At 40.1% G+C, this 20,645-nt stretch overlaps 1 protein-coding gene across 2 annotated transcripts in view; it reads left to right on the plus strand.

Annotated features, from left to right (window-relative positions):
- APPL2 (adaptor protein, phosphotyrosine interacting with PH domain and leucine zipper 2) overlaps positions 1–20,645 on the plus strand; it is a 151,111-nt gene that overhangs the window by 94,217 nt on the left and 36,249 nt on the right. For both annotated transcript variants that reach the window (XM_073620281.1, XM_073620282.1), the window contains exons 9-16: positions 2,101–2,183; positions 3,712–3,870; positions 8,071–8,259; positions 9,742–9,784; positions 15,705–15,761; positions 15,842–15,930; positions 18,138–18,302; positions 19,375–19,430. In XM_073620281.1, coding sequence (XP_073476382.1) covers positions 2,101–2,183; positions 3,712–3,870; positions 8,071–8,259; positions 9,742–9,784; positions 15,705–15,761; positions 15,842–15,930; positions 18,138–18,302; positions 19,375–19,430 — 841 coding nt within the window. The remainder of the gene's footprint in view (positions 1–2,100; positions 2,184–3,711; positions 3,871–8,070; positions 8,260–9,741; positions 9,785–15,704; positions 15,762–15,841; positions 15,931–18,137; positions 18,303–19,374; positions 19,431–20,645) is intronic.

Genomic DNA, 20,645 nt, shown 5'->3' on the forward strand with positions numbered 1-20,645 from the left:
GTCCTTCTTTTTTTGTCCCATAAATCGAGCTTTCTTTTGGTAGTATTTTATCACCTGTGCAGTTTTTAATTTTTTGCGCTATAAACAAAAAAAGAGCGACAATTTTGAAAAAAAAAAGCACTTTTTGCTATACTAAATATCCCCAAAAATATATAAAAAACACATTTTTTCCTCAGTTTAGGCCGATACGAATTCTACATATTTTTGGTAAAAAAAAAATCGCAATAAGCATATATTGATTGGTTTGCACAAAAGTTATAGCGTCTACAGGGGATAGATTTATGGCATTTTTATTCTTTTTTTTTTTTTTTTTACTAGTAATGGCGGTGATCTGCGTTTTTTTATCGGGACTGCGACATTATGGCATACACATAGGACACTTTTGACACTATTTTGGGACCATTGTCATTTATACAGCGATCAGTGCTATAAATAGCCACTGATTATTGTATAAATGACGCTGACAGGGAAGGGGTTAAACACTATGGGGCAATCAAAGAGGTTAAGTGTGTCCTAGGGAGTGATTCTAACTGCCCATTCTGCCTCTCCGTCTCATGTTCGCGGGCCACCGGCGAACATCGTATGCCCATTTACCTATACGGCCATTCTGCCGACGTATATGTGTGTGCGGCGGTTGGCAAGTGGTTAAATAAAATTATATAAAAATACTATTTTCTGAGCACTTGTTTTCTTCATTGGGGGTTTTTTTATAGCAACTAGTAAAGTCCTTACTTTTTTCTGTTTGAATTCCAATGGATGTGGTGCCATATTAATCGAGTTACATCTCCTTGTTTTACTAAAGCCTACATTCCTTTATCCTTGGGGTCCTTTTACTCTGGCATTCAGTTTTTTTAGTTCAGTCACTTTTTTTTTTATGAAAAAAAAAATCGGAACAAAAATGGATACGGATGTAAATTTTAACATCCGTTTTCATATCTACTGACTTCCTTTTTACATCTGTTTTTTACAAAAAAAAAGTGACTGAACTAAACTAAAAAACTGAAGCCCTTGTTTTTGGGTGAAAAACAGATGTCAGCGGATCGGATGTAAGCGGATGTCGTCCGCTAGCATCCGTTTTTCGTTCGTTCCGTTTCTTGAACGGAAGAAAAATAGGGTTTTGTTCCGTCTCAAAAAACGGAACTTAATGGAGGTGGATGTCAGCCAATAATTATCTTCTAACATCTGCTAGCCCATAGACATACATGTATGTCCACTTTTTATTCGCCAATGGATGGAGGAAAAACGGGCATACGGAACGCCCATGTGAAAGGACCCTAACGCTTTAGGGCTTACTCTATATTAGAGTCAATTTGTTATTTACCTTCACTTACAAATCAGACAATCTTTCAGGAGATAAATGGACTGGGAGCTAATTTGAGATTGGTCATGTCAGCCATTGCCTTCTACACTATTGCAGTGTTTCTCAACCTTTTTTCAGTCGGGGCACCCTTTAGAATTATGGACAATCTCAAGGCATTCAGTTCTCCGGTTATAGTCTCGAGGTACCCCGTTCTAAAATGTAAAAAACGATTCTAATAGTTTTGCATAATGCACAGCAATACCCACACATGTAGGAAACCCAATTTTAGAGGTGATTTATTCTTCCAAAGCAAATATTTTTGCACACTGGTACTGACTAGTATTCCAATGTTTTTCGTCTCCCTCAATTTTTCTGCATCACTCAGCTAATGTGACCCCAATGCTAATTGAGAGGGGCAGGGGAGGGTCAAACAAGGATTCTGCGCAGGAAATCATCATCCTCCTTATTACCTGATGATGTCATTGATTGTTGGGACACCGGAGGCTAAAAGGTCGTAATGGTGCGCAATAAAAATCTCTGGCTTTGTGTAACTAAAAGGCAGGCTTGTTCCACTCGCTGGCTTGTATACAATTTTGGGGCAATTTTTAGGCATTTTGTAAAGGCACCCCTGAAGATGCCTCTTGTGCCCCAGGGTACCTGGGCACCCTGGTTGAAAAAAGGCTGCACTTTGGGATTGGATAATGTCCAGGCATTTTCTGTAATTGTAAAAATGATGTGTGGTACTGTGCTTATCTCATGCCTGACTGTGTTTGGTGTTTCTCTTGAACAATGTTTTGCAGATTAACTTTTTTAAAAAAGGATTTGAAATGTTTTCCAAAAAAATGGACGAATTTCTTTCATCTGTAACAAACATGATTCAGAGGTAAGGTATGCGGCAATAACTGTTACTGTTAAGCCCAAGATGGTCTGTGACTCATTGCTTTGAAAGACTTGGCCTGAATTATTTGGCTGAATAGCATCTTCTTTTTTTTTTTTCTTTTTTTTTCTTTTTTTCTTTATACACCTATGTATTTTCTCTTCTCCATACTTTCCCATCAATCTAAACTGATATAAAAAACAAGTCTGCTGGCATTTTACATAGTCTGGACTAAATTTCAGGTTCCAATATATGCATAGTCAACAAAGACAATTGTCCTGTGCACATGTAGCCATTTATCATGAAGCTTAAATCTCTGTTAATTAGGAAAAGCTGCACATGAAGCACAGTATTACTTTTCAAAAAGTCAGACATGGTATTCTAATAAATCAAATTCACTACAGAGCTCAAAGCTGATATCTGAATGGTTGGTTTGCCTAGGTTGATGTACACCTTTCCTTTTTGTAGTATTCCTCATATAAAGGTCCCTTTTTATTATGTCGTACATAGTAAATATTTAATTATTGTACTGTGACGAGTAATGCAGTAGTGCAGATGGTACTTTGTTCTTCAGAACACCCATGTGTGTCATCTCTTCTTTCTGTAGGTGTAAATATGTGTTAACCTGTATGCAGAAGAGAATTTACAGTTCTGTGTTTATTTAGCATGAAGATTCTGAAACTAAAATATGACTTTCTGAATTATTCACATTTATAGGTGAACCCCAACTTGACCTTCAGTCTTGCACAGATGTATAGACTCCTCCACTGTACTGATATTGCTTACCCTGATTTTACTACATATAGTGACCTTCCCACAGTGTGCATTAGATGCTGCAGCAAGTCAGTTCCTATTTCCAGGCTGGAAAATGTCCAGCATCATCTATCTCTGTGGTTCCCTACCTCAGTCCTCAAGTTCCCCTAGCAAATCATGTTTTCAGGATTTCCTTTACCTTGCACGGGTCCTCTAAATCAAAGTCAAGGGCTTGACCACTATTTTATTTATGGGAAATTCCCAGAACATGGTCCATTAGAAATACTTGACAAATGAGGTTGGTAAACCCTGAAATAGACCATTCTGTCCCAGTCTGACTGTTCTTGGCCCACTCTTTTTTATTCATAAGATTTCAGTTCTTTTATTTATGGAGGTGCAGCATCAAATGCGGGCATTACCTAGACTGGTCTGCAGGCAAATGCAGCCTGCCTAGGTATGCCCAATCCCCCAGGTTAACACCCAATCAAGGCATTTTATTTGCATAACTCCTTTCAAGAGTCGACTCACTGCTTGCATGAGGGCTATTTTAGAGGAGTACTAAGGCAGGATGATGTCATGTTTTCAGGAAGCTATGTACAGCCTCTTGGCCCCTGCTACCAGCCATGATCTTGCCTGCATTGCATAGAGCAACAGAGTAATATGGAAAGAACCAAGGAAGGTATAATAAAAGCAGACTAAACTTCAGCCTTATGGTGTCAGTAAAACAATTTGTCATTCACTAAAAGTCTATTTGAAATAATGATGTGACCCGCCCTTGCAGGATACAAGGAGAACTCGAAACAGAAGCAGATGCCATGAGGATTTCTCAGCAAGAACTTCTGTCTGGTAATGATGCCATGTATACTCCAGATTATGATGTTACGTCACCGATCATCAACCGAAACCTGATTCAAAAGGCTGGTTATCTCAACATGAGGAGGTAATGTGGTGTTTTCACTAGAGAAATAAATTAAAGTGATACTAAACACACACTGTTTAATTTAATCGTTCCTTCTATTTCTGTATGTGGATGATGGCACTGTAATTAGTTTAATAGAAAAAAAATCTACGTACCTTTTTTCTAATTAATATATAGTTGTCATATGACCCAGATCTTTCCCAGCGTGTTTGCAGAGAAACATAAGCAGTATGAGCTGCTGCTGATCACTAATAAAAAAATTAAAAAAGCTTTTGTAATACAGAGTAAAAATGAATATCCATAAACCGTTTTAAACTGGCATACAAATATATATTTGAAATCAAATCTTTATTATGTTTGGTAATAACCTGGTGCGGGCGGATTTCTGCAAGCCACAGGCTATGCCACACCCCTCCAGCCTCTGTCTTAGACTAGGAGGGAGGTGAGGCCTCCATCAATCTACATGTAATATCCTGACCCCATTGTGTTTAGTTGGTTAGTAGGCATGAAGGAAGATGGAGGAAGCGGGCTGTCATTTACCACTGTGTATACATCCACATGTGTGACTCTACAGTCACATGGGCTGCTCAGATGAGATAGGAAATGCTCAGCATAGAAACTCACTGAAAACTGAGCATGTGCCACCACAGCTGCAAAATCCCTAGCTGCATTGGGGACATGAACAGAAGGTGGAGAGAGAGTGCAGCAGGATCAACCAGGTTTTTTACAGAATACAGAAAATGAATCTCATAGTGACTGAGTGAGTATGAATAGCATGTAATACACCATTTATTGATAGTTTTTTATGATGTGGGTTTAGTGACACTTTAAGGCTAAGCCATCCAGTTATACAGTGTCCGTTCACTATTTCACAGCATGTAATTATAAATGTGCTAGCCTGTACTTGTATATGTATTTAAGCATTAAAGAGCTGTTTAAAATCACTGGGATCTTAAGCATTCATTGCTAAAAAAAAAAAAAAAAAAAGTTAAGTGATAAATGTTTTCTGGGCTTTGCTCCTGGAGCCAATCAGGGCACAGCATACATGCTTACTGCACCTAGCTGTACAGCTGTGGCCAAATGTTTTGAGAATGACACAAATCTAATTTTTCACAATATCTGCTGCCTCAGTTTTTATGATGACAATTTGCATATACTCCAGAATGTTATAAAGAGTGATCAGATGAACTGCAATTAAAAGTCACTCTTTGCCACAAAAATGAACTTAATCCCCAAAAAAAAAAAAAGTTTCCACTGCATTTCAGCCCTGCCATTAAAGGACCAGCTGACATCATGCCAGTGATTCTCTAGTTAACACAGGTGTCAGTGTTGACAAGGACAAGGCTGGAAATCACTCTGTAATGCTGATTGAGTTAGAATAACAGACTGGAAGCTTTAAGGAGGGTGGTGCTTGAAATCATTGTTCTTCCTCTGTTGACCATGGTTACCTGCAAGGAAACATGTGCAGTCATCATTGCTCTGCACAAACAGGGATTCACAGGCAAGTATATTACTGCTACTAAGATTTCACCTAAATCAACCATTTATCGGATCATCAAGAACTTCAAGGAGAGAGGTTCAGTTGCTATGAAAAAGGCTTCAGGGTGCCCAGGAAATCCCAGCAAGTACCAGAAATGTCTTGTACTGTTGATTCAGCTACAGGATCGGGGCATCACCAGTGCAGAGCTTGCTCAGGAATGGCAGCAGGCAGGTGTGAGTGCATCTGCACACACAGTGAGGCGAAGATTTTTGGAGGATGGCCTGGTGTCAAGAAGGGCAGAAAAAATGCAACTTCTTTCCAGGAAAAATATCAGGGACAGACTGATATTCTGCATGAAGTACAGGGATTGGACTGCTGAGGACTAGGGTAAAGTCATTTTCTCTGATGAACCCCTTTTCCGATAGTTTGGGCCATCTGGGAAAAAACCTTGCCCTGAGAAGAAAAGATGAGCACTACCATCAGTCTTGTGTCATGCAAACAGTAAAGCATCCAGAGACCATTCACGTGTGGGGTTGCTTCTCAGCCCAGGGAGTGGGCTCACTCACAATTTTGCCTAAGAACACAGCAATAAAGAATGATACAAAAACATCCTCAGAGAGCAACTTCTCCCAACCATCCAAGAATAGTTTGGTAACGAACAATGCCTTTTCCAGCATGGTAGAGCATTTTGCCATAAGGCAAAAGTGATACCTAAGTGGCCTGGGGAACAAAACCTCACAATTTTGGGTCCATGGCCAGGAAACTCCCCAGACCTTAATCCCATTGAGAACTTCATGAGGCGGGTGAACAAAAAACCCACAAATTCTGACAAACTCCAAGCATTGCTTATGCAAGAATGGGCTGCCATCAGTCAGGATGTGGCCCAGAAGTTGATTGACAGCATGCCAGGGCAAATTACAGAGGTCTTGACAAAAAAGGGTCAACACGGCAAACTTATGAAATGCTTGTAATTATCCTTTAGGCCTCTTTCACACGAGGGATGCGTAATGTCCGTTTTTCATCCTTCCGTTTTCGGATGAAAAACGGACATACATGTATCCCTGTGGAGCGTCGGATGTCAGAGATGACATGTCCGCTGACATCCGACCTGCTCCGATCCGAAAAGTGTAACGGAGGAAAACCCTACTTTTCCATCCATTTTCGGATCGGATTGAGTGACGACGGACACTACGGTCCGTCATCACCCGATCCCCCATAGGGGAGAGCGGCGCTCTGACAGGTCCGTCGCTGCACAGTGTGCAGCGATGGACCTGTCATCTTCCTGCTCAGCGGGGATCCGCAGAGCGATCCCCGCTGAGCAAGTGGGTGTTCACGGGGCGGATCATCACTGATCCGCCCCGTGTGAAAGAGCCCTTAGTGTAATATCTGACAAAAAGATCTAAAAAACACTGAAGCAGCAGACTTTGTGAAAATTTTATGTTTGTGTCATTCTCAAAACTTTTGGCCACATTATAATTAATGTGACCCAATAATTATAATTATGTCTCAAATGCTTCATCAGTAGTATCCCTGTTTTCATGTGGCTGTCTGCTTGGGATATTGGCAACTAGAATCCTATTCAGTGGCCTTTTAAGTCACTACATTGTCATATATTTGAAAGTATCATCATCCTTCTTTGTCACCTAAGTGGGACAGATACAAAATCATTTTTCATGGTCATTTTCAAGGATTTATGATCTGATATAAATGTTACTTAATGTCCATGTACAGTATTTATTGATGGATTCATTTTGACCAAATACAATTGTGCATCTTGTTTTCTATTAGGGCATATCTGATGTTTGTTTCTGTCAGTACCTCACAGCTATAAGTAACCGGTGTCTCTTCTTGTAGGAATACAGCACCAAATTCCTTTTTTAGGATGCATCAACCTGAACTGTCACTTCTTATGATATGCCATAGTATGCTAAATGTTCTAGAATTAGCAAGGAGATGTTTCTTGTTGTCAAATGCATTACATGTCTGTCCAGGGGTTTCAAGATGTCGACTGAATTATGTCAAGCAACTGGCCATTTTTCCAAATCTATCTAGATCATTTTTCAGGTGGTTTGAATTTGAGACTGAAATTTTATCCAGGTCATATTGTGGGCCTTCTGGTAATAAGTTACCGTAATATTTAGTGCTGCCATTTGGTATTCTCCATTGTGTTTCATTTAAAGTAAATTTTTTAGTAATGAAACCAAATTCTAATTGACAGCAGTTTTGATTGACGAAAGAATGGTTAAAAGAGAAGTATGGGAATTTAAAAAAACGAAAAACAAACCTTCATACTCGCCTTGGTGGATGCAGCATTGGTCTGATGCTGCATCTGTTCCCTGCTGCCACTAAGACCAAGAGCTGAGTGATCAAAGACCACTGATTGCTCCGTTCTCAGTCTTCAGTGAGCTGTGAGCGTCAGCCTACTCTGTGCTCTGCCCCTCCAACGCTCACTGGAGCGCTGAGCTGTGCAGGGGCAAGAGCGGCTGGCTCAGGCTCTGAGTTGTGTGCTGACAGTCTGAGCCAACATTAAAGTTGGGCTCTCCCCAAAAGCTTGGTCTGGCAGAGTGATGCGCAGAGCTAAGTGTACTCCTGTGACCCACAGGAGAAGTAGGGCAAAAAGAGCTTTGGCCCTGCTTCTCCTTTTTAAGCTTAGACTTCTAGATGCCTGTTACCTCAACCTAGTGCTGTTTATTTTCTGTAATTTTCACTTGTAAACTAATCACAGGTTTTAAACATTTCAGTAAAACAGGCCTGGTCACCACAACTTGGGAGAGACTATATTTCTTTACACAAGGCGGAAACCTAATGTGTCAGCACCGAGGTGAGGTGGCTGGGGGCCTTATTAAAGACTTGGACAATTGTTCTGTTATGGCAGTGGACTGTGAGGATAGACGATACTGCTTCCAGATCACTTCTCCCAGTGGCAAGACGTGAGTAATAGAAATGTGTAATTAACTTGAGTGGAAAAACCCCCAAAATATTCTCACTTTTTCAAAGGGCAGAAATAACAATGTGGCATAAATTAAAGTGTGTGTGTGTGTGTGTGTGTGTGTGTGTATGTATATATATATATATATATATATATATATATATATATATATATATATATATATATATATATATATATATATATATATATATATAACGCTAAAACTGTTTTTTATTTATTTATTTTTTTTTAAATTGTGGATGGAGTTAGGGTAGAGCTAAAACTCCTGTAAATGTATTTTTTGCTATCTTTGTTCTACTGAGACGTTTCTCTTCTCACACACACACAACAGAAATAAGAGGAAATCTCTGGTGATGGGAATTTCCCACTTATACAGTTACCATTGGAACTGGTGTCCCCTTCCCTCTTATTTTGGTGAAAAAAAAAAATTAGATCTAGCATCCCTTTCTGTCCCAGTAATAATGGTCACTCATGGAGAGGGTGAATTTGTAATGATTGATATCTTTTACTGTAAATGATCATTATTAAATATCCCGGTATGCACATCGCTAATGCTTCTTGTGTCAGACAGTTGAATGTGACTGTCACGTGGCTGAAAATTACAGCAAATGGCACATGCATTATAAATGATTGAATTGAGCCTTTTGGTCTTCTTAAAGATGTCTGTTTTTGCTCACAGTTGAGAAATTTGATTGTATTTAGTGGGGCTTGAGAAAGTTGATTTGATTTTTTTTTTTTTTTTATATACTTCCAAAATATTTTTAAATAGATCTGTCTGAGCTCTAGAGAATCACATAAAATCAAAAAATTACTACGTGACTATTGTGGGTAAGGCGCTATAATTTAGTAAAGTGAACAGCTGTGGCTGTAGTTCTATCACATGACTTTGATGTATCCTGTGTCATTTTTGGGCTTTGGGCAAATTTTTACTATCACCTGAGAGGAAGAAAAAAAAGTTTGCTGTTTGCCATAATGATACCTTTTAAATGGTGCAATCTTTTTTCATTGCAAGTTTGCAATAACTAGTGGTGTTTTCCTAATGGGTAGGCTGCTTGTCAAAGCCTATCACTGGTCACGACATTGGAAAATGTGTAATCTGTGTAGCTTGACAGTTATTTCAAGCTATGTGTCCCATGGAAAACGCTCTTTCAAGTCTACCCTACAAACAGAAGAGCATGTCATCTGCTTCTGGTTTCAGTTATGTTGCTTGTGTACAAGTACATAGGTATGGTCATTAGGAACTTGCCTGCTTGAGAAGGTTCTGATGGAAGCAGTTATTTCCCAGTTCACGTGCCACTTGCTAGCTCCAGGCAGTGATTCTGTGGTGGTTTGGGTCCAGTGGCTAGATCTAATGTTGAGACATAAGTTGAATGTGGCTAGTTGCATCAAAGCCTTTTGACACAGGTGCTCTGCTTTGTGACATATTCCTTTGAAGAATCACTGTTCTGTGTTACTTTTCTAGGAGCATCATCCTCCAAGCAGAAGGAAAAAGGGAATATGAAGAGGTAAGTTGCTGCTAGCTGTCATTTTTCCAACAACTTTTTCCCCTTACCCTTACAAAAATATATTTTATCTGAATAATAAAACAGGGCAACGCAAAAAAGAAATCATCAGCTATAATTTGGGGTGAACCCAGAAATGAATGTCACTTTGTAAACTAATCAGTTTTTAAACATTTCAGTAAAACAGGCCTGGTCACCACAACTTGGGAGAGACTATATTTCTTTACACAAGGTTTCTTAAAGCGGTTGTAAACCGCTGGGCAAGGTTGTTTATAATTTTTTTTTTTCTTATCTGCAAGGTAAAGGCATAATGTGCTAGTATGCATCGCATACTAGTACATTATGTGAAACTTACCTAAAAAACAAAGCATTTCAGCGATGCGATGTCACAGCTGGAGGCCACTTTCATCTTCACTGCGGACTCCGGCTGTGTGACTGGCTAGAGCCGGGATGACATCACTCCCACACATGCTTGGTGGAGCCGCTGTTTAGAGCACAGGACTCTGGCCTGGGTGGCAGGTCCTTCAGAGCACATAACGTCATTGGTTGCATATATAGTCATCGCGACCGTCGGCCACGAGCATCGGCACCCCTGCAGCGCAGCAGGCGCGTGTGCGCGCTTTCGGTGGCGCGCATGCGCCTGTTATCCCACTTAAAGGAGCCGACGTATAGCTACGACAGCTTGCGGGATCGTGCCGACCTGCCACAGTATAATGACGGCGGCTGGTCGGCAAGCAGTTGAAGTACTTTTTCCTCTTTTTTGTTTTACCTCTATTTGTCATTGGATGTGGTGTCACATTCTGCAATATATTAGCTGGGAACCATGATCTCTCATCCCCTCTAGTCAGTCCCCTCCCCCTGCAGTTAGAACACACAGTCCAGGAACACAGTTAACCCCTTGATCGCCCCCTAGTGTTAACCCCTTCCCTGCCAGTGACATTTATACCGTAATCAGTGCATTTTTATAGCACTGATCGCTGTATAATTGTCAATCGTGTCCAATGTGTCCGCCATAATGTCGCAGTCTTGATAAAAATCGCCGATCGCCGCCATTACTAGTGAAATCAAAAATAATAATAATAAAAATGCCATAAATCTATCCCCTATTTTGTAGACGCTATAACTTTGCGCAAACCAATCAATATATATGCTTATTGCTTATATCTTATTAGAGATGATCAAATACCACCAAAAGAAAGCTCTATTTGTGGGGAAAAAAGGACGTATATTTGGTTTGGGCACAGCGTTGCATGACCGCGCAATTGTCAGTTAAAGCGACGCAGTGCCGAATCGCAAAAAATGCTCTGGTCATTGAGCAGCCAAATCTTCCGGGGCTGAAGTGGTTAAAGGTTCCCACTGTAATCCCAAATAGGAAAGAATAATAGTCTTGTATTATAGTAAAAATATATCATTTATTTAAATCGCATTAAAAAACACATAAGGGGAAAAAACATGAACATGTCTGAAAGATACACTGTCTCATACAAGAGAACAGATCAAAAAGTTGAAACAAAGAAATCGCATGGATGACCTTGACACTGGTTACGAGGTAGTCCTAGAAGATTCCCTCTGGCTAGAGGACAATCATATGAATTTGCAATGTTGGTGCCAATGGATCGCTATACGTTTCACCGATAGCTTCTTCAGGAGTTCCTATTGGTACTGAGAGATACATTGTAATCACTATTAAGTTCATGTATCTGTAATATACTTAATTGTTATACACCATTTAGAAACTTTTTAGAGACCTTTATCTAGGCAATAAATATATTACATTTTAACAATTTGTATGTCATTTGAAGATAATAGATATGCGTAGTATTTTTGAACATAACAAAAAAGGAATTCATAATAGGAGAAGAATATGTATATTTTCTAATGTTTTTAAGATGTAAAACCAAGTCCTTAAAATACATACCATGACAAGAAAAGAAAGAGCATCCACCAACCAGAGGTTGCAGCAATCCTCCTTCAAGGTGCGAGAAAACATGAAAATAGTGCATAAACAAAAAAAGCGAGGGAAGACGAGATAGAGCAAGATGAGTTACTTTAATAACGGTGGGTGTATATATATATATATATATATATATATATATATATATATATATATATATATATATATATATATATATATATATATATATATATATATATATATATAAAAGTGAAAAAGTGAGTACACCCCTCACATTTTTGTAAATATTTTATTATGTCTTTTCATGTGATGACACTTTGCTACAATGTAAAGTAGTGAGTATACAGATTGTATAACAGTGTAAATTTGCTGTCCCCCTCCAAATAACTCGACACACAGTTTTAATGTCTAAACTGCTTGCAACATAAGTAAGTACACCCCTAAGTGAAAATGTCCAAATTGGGCCCAAAGTGTCAATATTTTGTGTGGCCACCATGTTTTTCCAGCACTGCCTTAACCCTCTTGGGTATGGAGTTCACCAGAACTTCACAGGTTGCTAATGGAGTCCTCTTTCACTCCTCCATGAAGACATCATGGAACTGGTGGATGTTAGAGACCTTGCGCTCCTCCGCCTTCCATTTAAGGATGCCCCATAGATGCTCAATAGGGTTTAGGTCTGGAGACATGCTAGGCCAGTCCATCACTTTTACCCTTAGCTTCTTCAGCAAGGCAGTGGTCATCCTGGAGGTATGTTTGGGGTCGTTATCTTGTTGGAATACTGCCCTGCGGCCCAGTCTCCGAAGGGAGGGGATCATGTTTTGTTTCAGTATGTCACAGTACATGTTGGCATTCAGGGTTCCCTCAATGAACTGTAGCTCCCCAGTGCCGGCAGCACTCATGCAGCCCCAGACCATGACACTCCCACCGCCATGCTTGACTGTAGGCAAGACACCCTTTTCTTTGTACTCCTCACCTGGTTGCCACCACACACACTTGACACTATCTGAACCAAATAAGTTTATCTTGGTCTCATCAGACCACAGGACATGGTTCCAGTAATCCATGACCTTAGTCTGCTTGCCTTCAGCAAACTGTTTGCGGCTTTCTTGTGCATCATCTTTAGAAGAGGCTTCCTTCTGGGACAACAGCCATGCAGACCAATTTAGTGCAGTGTGCGGCGTATGGTCTGAGCAATGACAGGCTGACCCCCCACCCCTTCAACCTCTGCAGCAATGCTGGTACACTCAAACATCTATTTCCCAAAGCCAACCTCTGGATATGATGCTGAACATGTACACTCAACTTCTTTGGTCGACCATGGCGAGGCCTGATCTGAGTGGAACTTGTCCTGTTAAACCGCTGTATGGTCTTGGCCACCGTGCTGCAGCTCAGTTTCAGGGTCTTGCCAATCTTCTTATAGCATATGCCATCTTTATGTAGAGCAATAATTCTTTTTTTCAGCTCCTCAGAGAGTTCTTTGCCATGAGGTACCATGTTGAACTTCCAGTAACCAGTATGAGAGAGTGAGAGTTATAACGCCAATCAGGATTATATCACGTTTATTTATGTGATTTTTGTTTGATATCATTTCACAACACTTTTTATTTACATATAAGCAGAACCACCCTCATTCATTTTGCCTCTTCCACACACACTCTTTCACGCGCCGCAAACACCACCATTTATTCATTCAAAAGGTTATCATCAGTGTCCCAATATCCCGATATATGCAAATAAAACAGGAAACATCTAGTGCTCTCTGCTGGCTTAAATTTAATTTGATAAAAAGGAAGAATCACACTCTGTGGATTATTCATTGCTATTTAAGACGGGTGTATGACGTGCTTTCCTTTACGCTAATGAAGTCTTGCTCCTTTTGATAATACGCGTGCAAGATGGATTGACGTCACCCACGGACGTCTCCTCATGCTGACTCCATGTGGTTTTACGTGACAGCGCTTTTTTTGCTGGAACTTAATGGAAGTGCCTTGTATATAAGTGTGATTCTTCCTTTTTACTTTTTATGATTTTCTTTATCATCATGGGATACAGAGCAGCCATAGTAATTACTATGTGGGTTATACGCCACATATAGGTGAATGGACACTGGCACACCCAAAGACAGGAAATCCCCCTCTATATAACCCCTCCCATACAGGAAGTACCTCCAGTTTTTTCGCCAGTATCTTAAGGTGTTGGTCATGGTGGATTGAAGTGCTATAATATGGATAGCCCCGTTGGAGAAATCATTGCCAGGATTAAGGGGCTATGCGGTCGGATCCATTCAAAATGACATGGCCAAAATGTTAATAAACAAAAATTTTCAAAATGACATGGCCAAAATGGATGGCACCCGAGCCTCGAGGAAGAAGCAGCGGGGTTTTGCCTGTAATGCTCCTCTTTAGAGGGCTGGACCCTGGGATCCAGGCCCTTGGATACATGACTATACCAAAGGTTGTCCTGGCAGGGTGCTGTACAGGTCCAAGGGTGTGGACCCCAATATGCAAAGGGCACCCGGTCTTTGAAGGTCTGTGCAAAGACCTGGCCCACCGTGATGGGTTAAGATTGGGTCTGGCTGTGATTCCAGCAGTATCCTGCAGCGGGAATGGTACGTTTAACAAAAAAAAATGAAGAACCTGGGAAAGGAACACATTTTGTTTCACTTCAAGGGTTTTCTTCTGAGTAGCAAAATGCCTTACCTGTTTTTCACGACTAGAAGGTGTATTGTAACATACCTGGCGTTTACTGGTCATGCTTCCTGTAAAGAGCCATACTTAATTATTCATAAATACAAGGTGGGGTTGTGTCCTCACCCAACCTTTTTTCCTATGGTATTGTCCAGTTTTCACTTGAACAAAGATGTCTCCCTGCCTTCCTTTTTTTCCAGAACCTCGCTCTGCGGAAGAAAAATTGTTGCATTCTCTCGATGTGGCGAGAGCTGTCAGGATCTGTCTGAAGGTGACAGCTCAGATACGGAAGACTGGTGCTTTGTTTGTGCTGCCAGAAGGGCCCAGAAAAGGGCAGGCAGCGTTGAAATAGACTATTTCTCAGTGGATTTGTCAGGTTATTCGTCAGTCTTATGAACTGAAAAGAAGGGTTCCACCTTTTCAGATTAGGGCGCACTCTACCAGGGCAATTAGTGCGTCATGGGCAGTGCGTCACCAGGCCTCTATGGCTCAGATTTGCAAGGCAGCGACTTGGTCTTCAATACATTTGCAAAATTTTACCAGATGGATGTAAGGCGGAGGGAGGATGCCGCTTTTGGGCACAGTGTGCTGCAGGCAGCAGTATAGGTCCTCACGTATGATGGTGGCCTGCTTTGATATGTGTCTCCCTCCCCTCAAGGACAATTCTTTGGGACATCCCTGTGTTCTCTGTGACTCTGTGTTCCATGATGTACGATAAAGAAAATAGGATTTTTAATACAGCTTACCTGTAAAATCGTTTTCTTCTAGTACATCACGGGACACAGACGTCCCTTCCCTCTTTATTGGGATATTCATTGCTTTGCTACAAAACTGAGGTACTTCCTGTATGGGAGGGGTTATATAGAGGGGGACTTCCTGTCTTTGGGTGTGCCAGTGTCCATTTACCCATAGGTGGTGTATAGCCCACATACTATAGTAATTACTATGGCTGCTCTGTGTCCCGTGATGTACTCCAAAAAAAGGATTTTACAGGTAAGCTGTATTAAAAATCCTATTGTTTCCTTTCCAATAACTATTTTATCTTTCATGTATTGATTTATTGGATGAGGAGATGCATTAATTGTGATATCTAGTGCTGCACTATTCTTTGTAATATAAAGCATATAATTCAAGATGCCAGCTCATATGTTTTCATACATTGCAGAGTGCCCTGGGACCCCCAGCAATGGTATACTGAAAATGCCTTTATTGTATCTTGAATTGCATCCACAATCACTGGACATAGAGAGATGTATACTGAAGTTAACAGACCACCTGAATAGATTTACATTAATATTTTTTTCTTTTCCTTTTGGTTTAGTGGATTTGTGCTATCAATAACATTTCAAGACAGATCTACTTGACAGATAATCCAGAGGTAATTCATTCATGAAGGAATATCCTGGTGGCGTTGTGAGTTTGCCTTAATGGTCTGACTGTTCTCAATTTCTCTATTAGGCTGTAGCTATCAGGTTAAACCAGACAGCTCAAGAGGCAGTTACCCCCATCACCAGCTTTGACAAGAGACTTGAAAATACACAGAACAGGTAAAAGCATTTTTTTTTATATATTTATTTATATTTATATACAGTGCCTTGCAAAAGTATTCACCCCCTTGGCTTTTTACCTATTTTGTTACATTACAGCCTTTAGTTCAATGTTTTTTTAATCTGAATTATATGTGATTGATCAGAACACAATAGTCTAAGTTGGTGAAGTAAAATTAGAAAAATATATACATAAAACTATTTTTCAGAAATAAAAAACTGATAATTGGCATGTGCGTATGTATTCAACCCCTTTGTTATGAAGTCCATAAAAAGCCCTGCTACAACCAATTACCTTCAGAAGTCACATAATTGGTGAAATGATGTCCACCTGTGTGCAATCTAAGTGTCACATGATCTGTCATTACATATACACACCTTATTGAAAGGCCCTAGATGCTGCAACACCTAAGCAAGAGGCACCACTAACCAAACACTGCCATGAAGATCAATCTCCAAACAAGTAAGGGACAATGTTGTTGAGAAGTACAAGTCAGGGTTAGGTTATAAAAAAATATCCAAATCTTTAATGATCCCTAGTTGCACCATCAAATGTATCATAACCAAATGGAAAGTACATGGCACAACAGCAAACCTGCCAAGAAAAAGGCCGCACACCAAAACTCCCGGGTAAGGAGGGCATTAATCAGAGAGGCAACACAGAGACCTAAGGTAACCCTGGTGGAGCTGCAGAGTTCCACAGCAGAGACTGGAGTATCTGTATATAGCACGACAATAAGCCGTTCGCTCCATAGAGTTAGGCTTTATGGCAGAGTGGCCAGAAGAAAGCCATTGCTTTCAGCAAAAACAAAATGGCACATTTTGAGTTTGCGAAAAGGTATGTGGGAGACTCCTAAAATGTATAGAGGAAGGTGCTCTTATCTGATATGATTAAAATTGAACTTTTTGGCCATCAAAGAAAGCGTTATGTCTAGCGCAAACCCAACACATCACATCGCCCAAAGAACACCATCCCCACAGTGAAACATGGTGGTGGCAGCATCCTGCTATGGGGATGTTTTTTAGCAGTCGAGACTGAGAAACTGGTCTGAGTTGAGGGATGGTGCTAAATACAGGGATATTCTTAAGCAAAACCTGTACCACTCTGTGTGTGATTTGAGGGTAGGATGGAGGTTCACCTTCAAGCAGGACAATGACCCCAAACTCACTGCTAAAGCAACACTTAAGTGGTTTAAGAGGAAACCTGTAAATGTGTTGGAATGGTGCCTAGTCAAAGCCCAGACCTCAATCCAATAGAAAATCTGTGGTCAGACTTAAAGATTGCTGTTCACAAGCGCAAACCATCCAGCTTGAAGGAGCTGGAGCAGTTGTGCAAGGAGGAATGGGCAAAAATCCCAGTGGTAAGATGTGACAAGCTCATAGAGACTTATCCAAAGTGACTTGGAGCTGTGATAGCCGCAAAAGGTGGCTCTACAAAGTATTGTGGGGGGGGGTGAATAGTTATGCACATTGACTTTTTCTGTTATTTTGTCCTATTTGTTGTTTGCTTCACAATAAAAAAAAGAAATCTTCAAAGTTGTGGGCATGTTCCGTAAATTAAATGACGCAAATCCTCAAACAATCCATGTTAATTCCAGGTTGTGTGGCAACAAAACACAAAAAATGCCAAGGGGGGTGAATACTTTTGCAAGGCTCTGTATATATATATATATATATATATATATATATATATATATATATATATATAATATTGTTATATTCCAACAGTTTTAACAGTTTTAATTTTACAGGGTATGGTGCAGACCTTATAGAACCGTCGATATAAATATATCTTTTATTTTTTTCCTTTATTTTTAGTTTTGAACAGAGTGGGGAAGACAGAATGTCTATCGTTTTTTTATTGTGGTCAGTGTCCCCATTTGGGAGACTTCCCTGCACTTCCTGTTGGGAAAGAAGGCAAGGGTACTCTCCAGTGTATATACAGACTTCTACACAACTCAATTTTACAGTACAATGGGGAATAATTAGAACATTTGTCAGGTTATTATTATGGTCTGTGAATTCCTGCCCCCTTGACGATTGCTCCTTACAGAGAGGTAATATCTCCCCAAGGGATCATGGACCGCAATAAAAATTTGGCAGAAGTAGACCTTTTTTTAAGTCTGCCCAAAACTTTAGAAAAGGCCAGAGTCTGACTTTAATGTACAGTATGTGATGACTTGTGCTTGTTCATTTTATCTGTGCAGTGAAAGCTTAAGACAGAATGTACCACAGAGAGAGCCTACTAACCATGTGACTGAAGATGGCACAGAGGAACTGCAACCAGAGCAGTTAATAGTCCCGGGCACACCTATTCAGTTTGACATTGTTCTGCCAGCCACTGAATTCCAGGACCAAAACAGAGGAAACCGGTATAAATTCACTGTCACGTCTGTGCACCTTTTCTCTACTTCAAATTTAACTTCTAGTTGAGATCTGTCATTTCAGAAGAAAACTCTACTCCATCTATATTCGGAAATCAAAATGCCTACTCTTTTTGGGAATGTAATTTCATGTCACATGTTTCTCTGCTGTTCAGTTTTCTTTTTGTGCTTTGGTGAGGGTGGACAAGACTAGAGTAGGCTTAAAGAAAGGGTGGTGATTAAACTAGGCAATGTTGGTTGTCAATTATACAGGCTCAGATTCAAGTCAATACAGAAAGCGAACAGTACTATCAGTAATAGAGGGGACAGCAATGCAAATGTCGTGTATGCCAGAATAAAAGTTAGATGAGCAAAGTGGAAAAAATAGCACTGGGCCCATAAGGTTAAATTATTGTTATTGCTATTATAAAGTAATGATGTTGATGCAAATAATCTGGTTCCGGGGCAGGTGGCTTCTACACCCCAGCGGATCTCAACGGTCTTCTTGGCTTGTAGCAAAATGTAATAAAAATGAGAGTTAAAGTGCCACATCCCTGCTTAGAGGTTCAGATGCAACTTTATTCCAATTAAAGACAGAAGGACTATCCAAAAGTAGCCAATGCATTTGGGGGTCCAAAAATACCCCCTTCGTCAGGTCTTCATTGAAAACAATGAGAATAGACTAGAGGTGAACTAGAACTTTTAATATTATTCTTTCCAATGTGATTACAAGCAAAGGCCTTGTCAGCAGCTGGTTGGCTACTTTTTGATTTGTCCCCCTGACTTTTATTGGAGTAAAGTTGTATCTGGTCCCCTAAGCAGTGGAGTGGCACTCTGTGGGTTTCCTCTTTTCAATGTTCTACTTTAAGTGCTGAATATTCAAGCATGCCATTTATAGTTTAACAATCTTCTACATAGTTTTACAGGTCAGTGATTCAGAAAATGTTCATAATACATTAAAGTTGGTACAATATCATGCAGTGACAATTTACTTGAAGTGTTCCATGAAGTATACAATAAAGCCTCCATAATATACGTGCTGTGTAGTACAAATTGTTTTTCATATGTGTTGTATTTTCAGGCGCACAAATCCGTTTGGAGAATCTGAAGACACCGGTGAAAACCCGGCAGAGGAAGGTAATACATTAAGTACATTATCAATATTAATAGACCAGGTCAGAAACCAGCTTACAAAATGCTAACATAAAGCTGAAGTATTGTATTGAGTAATATTTTCTATCTTAAGCATTGACAGAACACAGATTTGATGGTGTCTCAACTCCCCAAAAAGCTTCTAATTGAGTTGCTTTCCTGTGTACAGAGCCCATGGGTCTCTTTATAAATGTTTTTTACCCAAGATTCAAACAGTTTTTCCAATTGCATCAAATTAGAAAATATGTAACCCTTGGGTGACCGTTTTGTGACTCTTTTGTAAAAACCTTTATAAACAGATCCACTTCTGTGTATGTATTTTAATATTATTAAATTATAATTGGTGGTATTATGGCATCATCTTTAGGCCTTACCAGTTGTTATATCATGGCTGCACCAGAGTCTCTGGGAGTGGCGGTATGCTGCAGAGACTGGTCACTATTCTGTTGATTCTATGACTATCTGAAGGCTATCCAGGACAATTGTATTGATCCACTTGGCTTTCAAGTTTGGAGTTCAACGATGCTCTGTAATAGGAGTATTAATGTAGTAGAACTATGGCTTCCCATTAAAAAAATAATAATTTGTGCTATATGTGCATCTGCACTTTCCCTTTCCCTTTGCAAAGTCCCACAAATACATGCCAGTGATGTCCACCTACTGCAGCTTCCTGTGATGGTGTGGCAACAATGCTTTATTGCTCCTGAATTGACAGCAGAATTACTACTGTCATGTAGGCTATCCATGCTTGCACTACAGTGGGATGAAATAAATAAAAATATTGCAGCAAGCGTGGCTATCAGTATTGTTACTGCTGATTCACACGCCTCTAGCCCAGTGATGGTGAACCTTGGCACCTCAGATGTTTTGGAACAAAATTTCCCATGAAACTCATGCCCTCTGCAGTGTAGTTGAGCATCATGGGAGATGTAGTTCCAAAACATCAGGGGTGCCAAGGTTCGTCATCACTGCTCTAGCCTATCAATCATCACCTGGCCAAGCATAGTCCTGACAACTGCATCCTGGTTTGACAGCTCGGTCTCTGTTGCTAACACAACACATCCCCTCCCCTCTACTGTGGGCTGCAGTATTTGGGAGTAGGAACATGTGATACACAAATCATGAAGAGTTTTGCTCGGTCAAGGAAAGTAAAGGACGTTCTTTGTTTATTTTTATGAGGTTTGTGCCTCATAGAGTAAT

Source organism: Aquarana catesbeiana, linkage group LG03, assembly GCF_042186555.1.
Source record: "Aquarana catesbeiana isolate 2022-GZ linkage group LG03, ASM4218655v1, whole genome shotgun sequence".
Classification (NCBI taxonomy): domain Eukaryota; kingdom Metazoa; phylum Chordata; class Amphibia; order Anura; family Ranidae; genus Aquarana; species Aquarana catesbeiana.